Here is an 11,468-nt window from a genome sequence, read left to right on the forward strand (position 1 = left end):
TCTAGGATATCTGAGGTTTCAGGAACTGCAGTAACAGTTCCCAGGACAGCCTGGAAAGGCCTCCCAGGCAGAGACTGTGCTCCCAGCCAGGGCAACGAGTAAGGGGGATGTGTGTGTCTCCTGAGAAGCAGGTCCTAATAGGCATGGAAGCTAGGACTGGCTGGGAACAAGCATTTCTGGCCTTCATTTTCTCCTTGACAGAAGGGACATTGTGCTCATGGTTTTTTTTTTTTTTTTTTAGAACCTGTCCTGGAACTAGATCTTGTAGACCAGGCTTGTGCTCATGTTTTGATGGGTGAGGAGATCTATCCTTAGATCTACAATTGTGTCTTGTCGTCAGGACTCCATGTTTCTTTTTCTTGTATTTATTTATTTATTATGTATACAGTGTTCTGCCTGAATGACAGATGAGGGCACCGGATCTCATTACAGATGGTTGTGAGTCACCATGTGGTTGATGGGAATTGAACTCAGGACCTCTGGAAAAGCAGCCACCTCTCCAACCCCTTGACTCTGTGTTTCTTAAGCATACCATATTAAGGAAAAAGGTCAAGGGTTAGAAATCGGATAGACCTGAGCTCATAGTCTCATGCCCCACTAGTTGAAGTTGCTTGACTCTTAAGTGCATTGTGAAGTACAATATAATGTAGTATGCACTTACAAAGTAAAGTCGCAATTCTCTGAGCCTTGGATTTCCATTGGAAAAATGGGAGCAAATGTTCTACTCTAAGGATTACGTGGTGGACTCCTGTGAAGTCCTGTCCCAGCGCAGACTGCCTTCTCAGCATGCAGCCCTGCCTTTGATGTCCAGAAGAAAATAAACCGCACAAACAAACAAATGAGCAAGACCTGTTCCAGGGCAGCAGCCTGAAACACGGGAGCTGTTGCTATAGTTTCTGAAGCCGGTATTCAGATAGATGCATGCTGCTGCCAGCATGCTGCCCAGGGGGGCTGCCACCAACTGTGCTCTTCTGGAGCTGCGGTAGCGCCATTGGTGCTTCAGGCTCATCCCGGTGAAGTGACAGGCAGCTAGCAAGTGACAAATCGGTGAGTGCTCTGGGCTGAGCATGGTGGCACATGCTTTCCATCCCAGCAATGAACAGAGCCAGGGACAGGTAGATCTCTATGAATTCAAGGCCTGACTGGGCTACATAATTCCAGCACAGTTGAGAGTATTAAACAAACAAACAAACAAACAAACAAACAAACAAACAAACAAATGCAAGCCAGGTTGTCACGATGGAGCCCTGGTTGGCCTGGAACTCACAAAGCTCTGCCCGCCTCTGTCTTCTGAGTGCTGGGAATAAAGATGTATGCCACCATGCCCAGCCAGGCCAGACGGTTTTGTTTTTAGTTTTTTCATGTTCCCAGCTACAGATTCCAGGAAAGACTGTGTTGTTGGACTCTGAAGGTGGCTGAATATGGTTCCTGAGAATTCCAGCTGGATCCCAGCCTCCTGTCACGTCACTGAGTCAGCAGGTACCCTAGCCCCTGGCCATACCTAACTGCAGTGGCTTCCAAGCTCCACAAGCAGGGTTTCTGTGGAGGAGTCAACAGCCAGGCCAGGGCTGGAGCTAGGGCTCTTCCCTCCCACTTCAGCTGGAACTGGGTGTAAGCGAGGCTTTTTACTCATCCCTTCCAGTATTCTCCCTCTTCTTCCTCTAACAAACCCCGCCTTCACCCAAGCTCGGGTTAGCGCATGGCTGAGTAGCTGAGTATGGTCTTCCTGGCTTCTTTTCAAGTTAGGAGCTGCGTGTGACTAAATTATGAGCAAGCACTGGATGTTCCACTTTCAAATGGTGCCCTTAAAAATGAGTAGGGAGAGTGGGAGTCATGGCGTATACCTGGCATCCCAGCACTCAGGGAGTTGAGGCTGGAGGACCACTCGAGTTCAGGAGTTTAAGATCAGCCTGAGAAACAGATCTTCTGTCTCAAAAAGGAGAAAAAAAAAGAAGTGCTGTGTGGCTTTTTCTAATCTCTTTCTTGCCTGCCTTTCCACAGGCTGAGGTGCAGATGTGAGCTCAGGGCTAGAGCGGGGCAGGGCTGGAGCAGCTATTATTTGGGACTTCAGAGTAGAAATGTGTGGAGTACGGCAGAATAGCAAGCTAAAAGTAGCGGACCCCGATCAACAGAGCTGCCTTCTGCAATTTAGGAATATTTACTCTTGGAGCTACCGTGTGTGAGAGAAGAACTTTCTGCCTTGTTTGTCCGAGCGTCACCGCAGCTGCCCAAACTCAGACCTCGGTCACCTACCCCCTTGGTCCCCACCATCTTCTCCTTTGCCCCACACTCTCCTGGAACTCTGGTCCTGAGACCCACCAAGAACCTTCTCCCCAGTTGGAATTCCTTGCTTGGTTCTGAGCCTTCAGTCGCTGAAAACAAATCCTCCCATGGTTTTTGTTTGTTTATTTTCATTTGTGTTTTGTTTTGGAGACAAGCTCTCTTTGTGAAGCCCTGGTTGTCCTGGGACTCTCTCTGTAGACGAGGCTGGCCTCGGATGGAGAGATTCATCTGCTTCTGCCTCCCACATGTTGAGATTAAAGGTGTGCCACCAGCGCCCAGCCAATCCTCCCCGTGTTTTAAACTCCGGTTGTTTATTTTTTCATTTTGCAAATGGTATTAATAGTAACATTCTCTTCAAAAAGCAGTTTTATATAAATATGATCTCATCCTGTTCAGGAATGTGAAGGGGCTGACTACAGTTCGTCTCTGGGGTAGCACTGCAAAGAAATAAAGCAATTTCCCTAGAAAAGACCACAGAAATAGGCACCCCAAAACATCTGCATATTTTACAAAAGGGCGACAGCACCAGGAACCTGCTTGCAGTCTCCAGTCCTACATAGCATGAAATCTGCCATTCTAATACATACTCCCGAGGGAGACGCACCACGGGCACAGACACATCAAAGACATCAGGAAACACACAGGAAAGCTGTCCCTGCAACACTGTTTATTGTTGTTGCCTCTGGGGGCATCTGGTTTCTCTCACATTTCTTTTTGTGGGTGCTAGCTCCCCTAAACTTCCCCTGCTTTTTGCTCCTATCTTGCCCTTTTGTTGGGTCTGGAAGGGCTCTTTTGGCGGCCTCTCTCCGGAACCTGACTTAGGTGGGAAAGAGTCAAGCAGGCCTCAGTCCTGTCTGTATCTCCTAATTTCTCCAAGGTCCTGTATCCATTGCTGGGTGTGGTTGTCCTGTATCCATTGCTGGGTGTAACGTCCATGGTCTGGCCTCATCTGTGAGGAGGGAAAGCAGGTGGTGGAAGGGGCGGCTTTACAATTCTGGCTTTACAATTCTTTTTTTTTTTTTCTGTAACCCCAGAGAAGTACTTGACTCTGTCGAGCTTTGCTTTCCCTTTCTGTAAGCCAAATTTCCTTCCATTTAGAAAGGCTCTACGGGAAACTGTCCTGAACACTGATCACCAGGGAACTCAAACACGGGTCTCATTTTATTCTCACTGGAGATGACACACTATTATTCTTTTTTATTGATTGGTATGTGAATGTGCATGCATATGTGTGCGCACACGTGTATTCTCACGCGCTTGGGGGCACTGTGAGCATGTGGAGGTCAGGATGCTGAGGGTGTGGTCCTCGTACTCACAGAGAAGCACTAAGAGAATGTTAATCATGCAGGGGTGTCTCTCAATGGAGAAGATAAAATCAAATTTCTGCATTCCATCCGGAAAGCTGAGAGTGGATCTTGTTAATGACCTGGTGATCCTTTTGCTGTCCGTGGAGGCAGACCGCACCCTCCTTTTGCTGTAGAGGCAGACCTCACCCACATTCCCTAGAATGATTATCTTGAACTCTTCCCTTCCTGGTCCATCCCATCCTTAGGGGAGAAGTCACATGTACTTCATGGCCTCTGATCTCTGTGCTATCAGTCCAAGACCACACCAGATCCTAGGCCTTTTAGCTACAGAGCCCACCCTCGTAGGCACGTGTACTTTGTAAGAGAGCCTCTATGTAGCCACACCTTGAGCTCTATTGTGTACCTGGACCTGGACTGGTTATTGCCTGGAAACCTTTTCCCAAACTGTACTGTGTTTTAAATATGCTGACAGGGAACCACCTGGCATTAGGCTGATGGAGTCAGTCTGTACCGGGTTCTCATTCTCATCTCGTCTCAGCTTCACTTCCCTGTATGACACCTGCAGGGTCCCCATTAAGAGGATAACTTTCATCACGTGGGTCCCAGATGTCAAGCACAGGGGGCCAGGCTGGGCAGCAAGTTGAGCCATCTCACCAACCCAGGGACTACTCTTGATTCCCCACTTCCCACTCAGTTACACACTTCGGCCTGTCGCCTTAAGCAAAGCCACCTCTGCTGGCTCTCTGGCTCTTGACTCCTCACCTCCAGCTCTGCCTCAGCGCCAGGTCTTTTTCCTTTCAGAATTCTGGAACTTGGTCAGCAGCTTCCTCTCGTGTCCACCAGGGCTCGGGCGGTTGGTGTGGGCAGCAGCTTCTCTCTTGGTACGACCTTTCCGAGCTCCCCCGGCTGGTGGAGCAGGAGGTTGAGGGGGAATGGGCAGAGGAGAAGTGTGAGGGTCAGAGAACAAAGGACCAGAGCATAGGGGTAGGAAGGGCAGACCAGCCAGAGGGCACTGGTCACCATGTAAGTTTGGGGCATCTACGCCTGCTAACGGTTTCCTCACACCCATAATGGAAGATGCCCGGATGTGAGTTCTCAGGGCTGAGAAAGACAGAACTCAGTAGATGAGGCTAGAATGGGATTACTTTGGGGTAGGGAATAGATTAGTTAAAGAATCTCCAAATCCGAGGAGGAGGAGGACGAGAAGTCAGAGAGCTGCCGAGCGGCCTTACCGACGTAAGAGTGGGTCAGGCTGTAATGGTCACACTCATCCAGGATGTCATCTTCGTCCTCTGGGTCTAGGGGTGGCCGGGAAGGGCTGGTTGTCGGTGGCAAGGTGGCCATCATGCCTGGTCTGCTTTCTCCAAAGTCTTGCCTGTGTCGTGTTTTCCAGCTGTCTGCCCTCTCTCAGTTCCCTCGCCCTTACTTATGAAGTTGCCTCCTCCTCAGACCACAGACTGGCTCCCGCCCTCCAAGTCCTGTCTGATGCAATCTGGCCCTTTCCCAGAACTGGGCCCATAGACACCAATCCTGGGCAGAGACACTCCTTGCCCCTCCTCCTCCCTCACAGGGCTCACCCAGGCCCAGCTGTGTTTTTCCACAGGGAAGACTCCTGCCTTTGGGGGGAAGGAGGGCGCAGATAGGATCTGGGCACAAACAGTCTTTGGGATGTTAGCAGGGAGAGCAGAAGGCTCAGATGGGTCACTTCTTATCATTTCAACCTGCTAGGGCCTGGGTCACGGCCACACATGGCCCCCTCTCCCCGACCACCACTCTAGTTTGGTTCAGATTCATGACTTGGTGGCAACCTACATATTTAAAAAGGAGAGAGGCCGGGCGGTGGTGGCGCACGCCTTTAATCCCAGCACTCGGGAGGCAGAGGCAGGCGGATCTCTGTGAGTTCAAGACCAGCCTGGTCTACAAGAGCTAGCTCCAGGACAGGCTCTAAAGCTGCAGAGAAACCCTGTCTCGAAAAACCAAAAAAAAAAAAGTAAAAAGGAGAGAGGAGGGACCACTGCCAGGCTTCACGCCAGGTCAGCAGTTCCTATCCTGTCACACCCAAGGCTTCTATTTGTATGGAAAGTCCCTGTACTGTACTTCAATAGAGTCCCTAGGGATGTCCCCCTCATCCGAGGAGATGGGGGCTAGTTAGCTGGTGGTGACAACAAATACCCCGGGTTCAACACTCTGACCCCGATCCACCTGCCTTGGCCTTCTTTCTGACAGAGTCCTGCTATATAGCCCAGTCTGACCCTTGAACTTGCAATTCTCCTGCCTCAGCATCCCAAATACTGAGATTACAAACTCAACAAGTCAACTGATATCCAGTGTCTGCTGTGTGGCCTTGGACATGTCCCTTGCCCTCCCTGATTGCTTCAGTTCCCCCGTTAGCAGAGGGTAACCCTGTCAAGCTTGGTTGGCGAGAGGCGCCAGCAGCACACTGCCTGGATAGGTCCTTGCGACAGCTGTGAACAGCGTAAGCGTCAGTCAGTTTCCCATGGTTTCCAGGACAGTGCCCTCAATGTGACCAAAAGAAGAGTGGAAGAAGAGGAATTCAGATAAAATAACATATTGTGGGCTGGCAAGGCAACTCAGTGGGCGAGGCACTGACGACAAACGGGACGGCCTGAGTTCAGAGGTCCTCAGTGTCAGGAGAGAACAAACCCCCACAAACTGCCATCTGACCTTCACACGCCCGTACACACAATATATATAAATGTGACTTTTCAGTTTTAAATAAAATAATATCCTGGTGTGGAAGGCATAACGAAATAAACAGGCATTTGTGCCTCCCAGTCTTACTTAGCTGTGGCGGGTTTAGAACTTGTTCTGTAGATCAGCCTGGTGTTGAACTTACTGGTCTCCGCCTCCTGAGTGTTGGGGTCAAAGGTGTGCATCACCATACCCAGCTAGTACGAATGTAAGAATGAGTTAAATATTAAATATTTTTCAGTCCACACTGGCCTTCTCTGTGTTAGGATTACAGACAGGCAGGTGACAACGTGCCAAGCTTAGGACGTTCTTTGTCTTTGTAAAGACTAGATCTCAGGTGGAAGTGAACATCCCGGGTTGAAATCCTCTTGCGTGGCTTGTACTGACCTTCAGCCAGACTGTACCAGCGCAATGGCGCCTTCCAGGAAGTTCTTCGTTGGGGGCAACTGGAAGATGAATGGAAGGAAGAAGTGCCTGGGAGAACTCATTTGCACCCTAAACGCTGCTAAGGTGCCAGCGGACACCGAGGTGATTTGTGCACCCCCCACCGCCTACATCGACTTTGCCAGGCAGAAGCTAGATCCCAAGATTGCAGTGGCTGCGCAGAACTGCTACAAAGTGACCAAGGGGCCTTCACTGGGGAGATCAGCCCTGGCATGATCAAAGACTTAGGAGCCGCATGGGTAGTGCTGGGGCCCTCGGAGAGAAGGCACGTCTTCGGGGAGTCTGATGAGCTGATTGGGCAGAAAGTAGCCCATGCCCTATCCGAGGGGCTCGGAGTGATCGCCTGCATTGGGGAGAAGTTGGATGAAAGGGAAGCTGGCATCACCGAGAAGGTGGTGTTCCAGCAAAACAAGGTCATCGCAGATAATGTGAAGGACTGGAGCAAAGTGGTCCTGGCCTATGAACCTGTATGGGCCATCGGTACTGGCAAGACTGCAACACCTCAACAGGCCCAGGAAGTGCATGAGAAGCTTCGGGGTTGGCTGAAATCCAATGTCTCTGATGCGGTGGCTCAGAGCACCCGAATCATTTATGGAGGTTCAGTGACTGGAGCAACCTGCAAAGAGCTGGCAAGCCAGCCCGATGAGGAAGGCTTCCTCGTGGGCGGGGCTTCCCTCAAGCCTGAATTTGTGGACATCATCAATGCCAAACAATAAGCACCGTCCATGTCCCCTGCCCTCTGCCAGGCCAGAACAACGTTGCCCAGAAGCTTAGGAACAGCTCCCACCAGTCACATGCTTCTGATGTCATCTGCCCCATCTTGTGTCCTAATCCATGCTGTACCTTCCTGAACCTTTTACACCTCCCTGTAATGGTTGGGACCAGGCCAATCCCTTTACCATCTAATAGAATGAAATACATCGCCTGTTTCACCAAGGCTCGGGGAGGGGGGCGGAACGAGTGGAGCTGATTCTGTCCCTTCAGGCGAGGCAGGAAAGTGAAATCACCTTTCCTTCCCTTCTCGGTGTACACTGAAGTCGAGATCCTCTCGCCCTAAGAAGCCGGGCATGTTCCCCTCTCCCACAGTGCCAAAGCCCTAGTATCATGTTTGTGAACCATCTTACATGTAAGGGAAATAAACACCTGGCCCTGAAAAAAAAAAAAAAGAAATCCTCTTGCATCAGCTTTCTGGGCAGCAGTGACTACTAGTGTACACACACCATTACACCAGATCTTAAGAATGAACTGATAAGAATTTGTATTAATTTTAAGTTCAAATAAGAAATATGGCCGACAGTGGCGGCACACACCTTTAATCCCAGCACTTGGGAGGCAGAGGCAGACGAATCTCTGTGAGTTTGAGGCCAGCCTGGTCTACAAGAGCAAGTTCCAGGACAGGCTCCAAAAACTACAGAGAAACCTTGTCTTGAAAAACCACAAGAAAAACAAGAAAAGAAATATGTGAAGCCAGGCAATGGTGGCACACACTTTTAATCCCAGCACTTAGGAGGCAGAGGCGGGCAGGATCTCTTAGTTCAAGGCCAGGCTGGTCTACAGAGTGAGTTCCAGGATAACCAGGGATACACAGAGAAAGCCTGTCTCAAAAACCAAAAGAAGAAAAGAAACATGTGAAATGGAGTTTTCTACTTTTTTTATTATTGAAAAATGTAAGTTTCAGACTGGAAAGATGACCCAGCAGTTAAGAACATAGACTGCTCTTCCAGAGGACCCCAGGTTCAATTCCAAGCATCTACGTGGCAGCTCACAACTGTCTGTGACTCCAGTTCCAGTGGCTCCGACACCCTCACTCAGACATAACATGCAGGAAAACACCAATACTTATAAAAAAATTTTAAAAGTTTTCATACAATGTATTCTCATCAAGGTTTCCCTTCCCCAACTGCTCCCAGATCCTCCCCATCCATGCAACTCTTCTCTCTCTCTCTCTCTCTCTCTCTCTCTCTCTCTCTCTCTCTCTCTCTCTCTTTCTCTCTCGGGAACAACCAGGTAACTGAGTAATAATAGTAATAATAGCAATAATATGAGAAACACGATGCAAACTTTAAAAGGAGGTCATGACTGCCCCTAGGTAATGGTAGAGGTTTATTGTAGATACGAGGGAGACAGCCAGAGGCATCTGGAAGGGTCCAGAGTGAATGTGGTCAGCAGATTGAATGGGACCTTGTGGGAGGAAGGGGGAGAGGGAGGGAGGAAGTGAAGAGAGACAGGAGAGGAGGGCTAAGAGAGGAGCCTCAGACCAAGTGGCCAAGAGGCAAAGAGAGTACCTGGGAACCCGAGATCAAAGAGGCAAAGGGACCAGAGTAGCCAGAATGGCTGGGTTATACAGGAATCAGAGAAACCGGGGGAAGGAAAGCCAGACCGGGGCTGGAGAAGTTAGGGTAGGGCACAGGCTATGCCAGCCAGGTGCTGGCAGGACTGAAAAGACCAGGGGATGGCATCTGCTTTGATATGTGTGTGGAGGGGGTGGGGTGAGACCAACACAATACACATCAAAAATTCATAAAAACACAAAATCAGAAACTGTAATGTGCAAGCAAAAGGCCAGTGAGGCAAAAAAAAAAAAAAAAACTCCAAACAAAACTATATGAGAAAAAATGTCTATAGAAATACCCTTGTGTTGGTCGTCTACTGCCGAACATGGGGTCCATCCTTAATTGTGGTTAACAGAACCAGAGAGACCATATTGGAGAAAGCTAATTTTCCTTTGCGAGCACATGTCAGTTTGGTTAGGGGTGGGAACCGGTGCCCACTTTCCCCTCTCAGAGCTGGGATCCCATCTGGTTTGAACCTGGGCAGGCCCTAGGCATGCTGCCAGTCTCTGAGTTCATATGTGGATCAGCCCTTTTGTGTCCTGAAGACACTGTTTCCTTGGTGTCTTCCTCCCCCTCTGGCTCGTACAATCTTTCCAACTCCTCTTCCGCATGGTTCCCCAGCCCTAAGGGGAGGGGAATTTCCTTGATGGAAGGAGCTGAACCCTGTGAGTCATATGTTAGCCCAGAAAGGGTGCCCACATCAATTTTTTCTGGTTCCCGTCTCTGGGCAGGAGTTAGCCAGACAAAACATTCCACGTCTCAAAACAAAACAAAACTGGATTCCAATGAAACCAAACCCTCTTAACCCAGACAGACACCATTGCTCTGCCGGATTCCACAGGCTGTGAGCCTCCCAGTTGAGCTTCCATCTCAGTATTACCTGAATCCTTCCCACGAGCCTGCTACAGGACTAGTTTCTGCTTGCTTCTCCCTCACTCAGACAACAAAACCCAGTTTCTGTTTTCCAGATTCCTATGCCGTGTGTGTGTGTGTCTGTGTGTGTGTATGAGATGCCGTGGGAGTGAGAGCACAATGCCGTGTGTGCGTGGACCAGAGAGATGGCATGGGAATGAGAGCACTTGCACAAGCGAGAAGACCTGAGTCAGGAGCCCAGCTTGCTGGTAAAAGTTAGGCTTGGTGGTGTGTTTACCTGTGACCACAGCACTGTGGAGAGTCATCATGGAGACCGTAAGACTGCTGGGGTTCACTGCCTGCCGGCCTAGCTTCAAGCTCAGTGACAGACCTTGTTTCAAGGCAATAAGGCGTCCTCTGTCACCTCTCCCCCTCCCCACACACACTCACACACACACACACACACACACACACACAAGCGCGCGCACACAGAGGCTCGAGCTTACACCACAGTCACACATAAATATATACATAATCACATGGATGGATGGATAGATAGATAGGTAGATGGATGGATGGATGGGTGGATGGATGGATGTATGGATGGGTGGATGGAGAGAGAGAGGATAGACAGAGTAAAACAAAAACGTATACCTAGGATATAAAAGTAAGAACAGGTGGGTGGTGGTGGCCCACGCCTTTAATCCCAGTTCTCGGGAGTCAGGTGGATCTCTGTGAGTTTGAGTCCAGCCTGGTCTACAGAGCGAGCTCCAGGACAGCCAGGGTTACACACAGAGAAACCCTGTCTAGAAAAACAAAACAAAGCAAAGCAAAAGTAAGAACAGAAGGTTGCTTGAGCCAGAGAAGCACGGGTCTAGTTACAGACCTCATGATGAGAGGAAGAGAATGATGTAAGGGAGCCTGGCCCTGATAGGCTGATGAGAAATTTGCTACTCGGGAGACTAGGGTGGGAGGATGGCAAATTCAAGGCCTGTCTAGGCTACAGAGTGAGTTCAAGTCTAGCCTGGGAAACTTGGTGAGACTTTCTCAAAATGAAAAGTCAAAAGAAGATGAGGAATGGAACACAAGAGCAGAGAATTTGTCTAGCATGTTTAAGGCTCTGGGTCCAATTCCCAGTGTGGAAACCAACAAAAGAACCACAAGAAAGCATTGATCAAAGCTGCTGGGTGTGACGGTGCAGGCTGGAAACCCGAGCATTTGGAGGCTGGAGCAGCAGGATTTCAAAGTCAAGGCTCCGAGGAACTTGATTTTTTTTCTATGTAAGGTGGCTAGCCTACCAAGGGCCAATATTCCATAGATTCCCCCCCACACACACACATTGCAAAACATTTGTAAAAATCTTTTAATCTTCCCTAGCTGATGTAACTCTTTCTGCAAAGGCCCCTCTGGATCCCAGATGACACAGAGCTCAGTGCTTTCATTCCACTCGTAAATTAGCCAGTGGTGTCCGACCACAAGGGCAAGTTCCTACCAATGGGATGAAACTAAGTCACCCCTTGTGCTAGAATAAAATGTA

At 49.5% G+C, this 11,468-nt stretch overlaps 1 protein-coding gene and 1 pseudogene across 2 annotated transcripts; one reads left to right on the forward strand and one right to left on the reverse strand.

The window, feature by feature from the left end:
- Positions 1-2,479: 2,479 nt before the first annotated feature.
- On the reverse strand, positions 2,480-5,090 carry Nupr1 (nuclear protein 1, transcriptional regulator). 2 transcript variants are annotated; one of them, XM_038344485.1, is made up of 3 exons: positions 4,823-5,090; positions 4,353-4,496; positions 2,480-2,720 (listed from the first exon to the last, which is right to left on the reverse strand). In XM_038344485.1, exons 1-2 carry the CDS (start codon positions 4,935-4,937, stop codon positions 4,366-4,368), a joined length of 246 nt encoding a protein of 81 aa, XP_038200413.1. In that variant the 5' UTR covers positions 4,938-5,090; the 3' UTR covers positions 2,480-2,720; positions 4,353-4,365. The 2 variants fall into 2 exon arrangements, with proteins under 2 accessions (XP_038200413.1, XP_038200406.1); XM_038344478.1 differs by lacking the exon at positions 2,480-2,720 and adding an exon at positions 2,931-3,232 and having other exon boundaries at positions 4,823-5,087.
- Positions 5,091-6,691: 1,601 nt separating this feature from the next.
- On the forward strand, positions 6,692-7,586 carry LOC119824231 (annotated as a pseudogene).
- Positions 7,587-11,468: the final 3,882 nt, after the last annotated feature.

The sequence above is a fragment of the Arvicola amphibius genome, chromosome 1 (assembly GCF_903992535.2).
Source record: "Arvicola amphibius chromosome 1, mArvAmp1.2, whole genome shotgun sequence".
Lineage (NCBI taxonomy): Eukaryota > Metazoa > Chordata > Mammalia > Rodentia > Cricetidae > Arvicola > Arvicola amphibius.

Bases quoted from the DNA above. Each gene is read 5' to 3' on its own strand.
- Nupr1 (XM_038344485.1), bottom strand. From the start codon at position 4,937: ATGATGGCCACCTTGCCACCGACAACCAGCCCTTCCCGGCCACCCCTA. The intron at 4,497-4,822 runs GTAAGGCCGCTC...CTGCTCCACCAG, and splicing joins CCTGACCCACTCTTACGTCG to CCGGGGGAGCTCGGAAAGGT.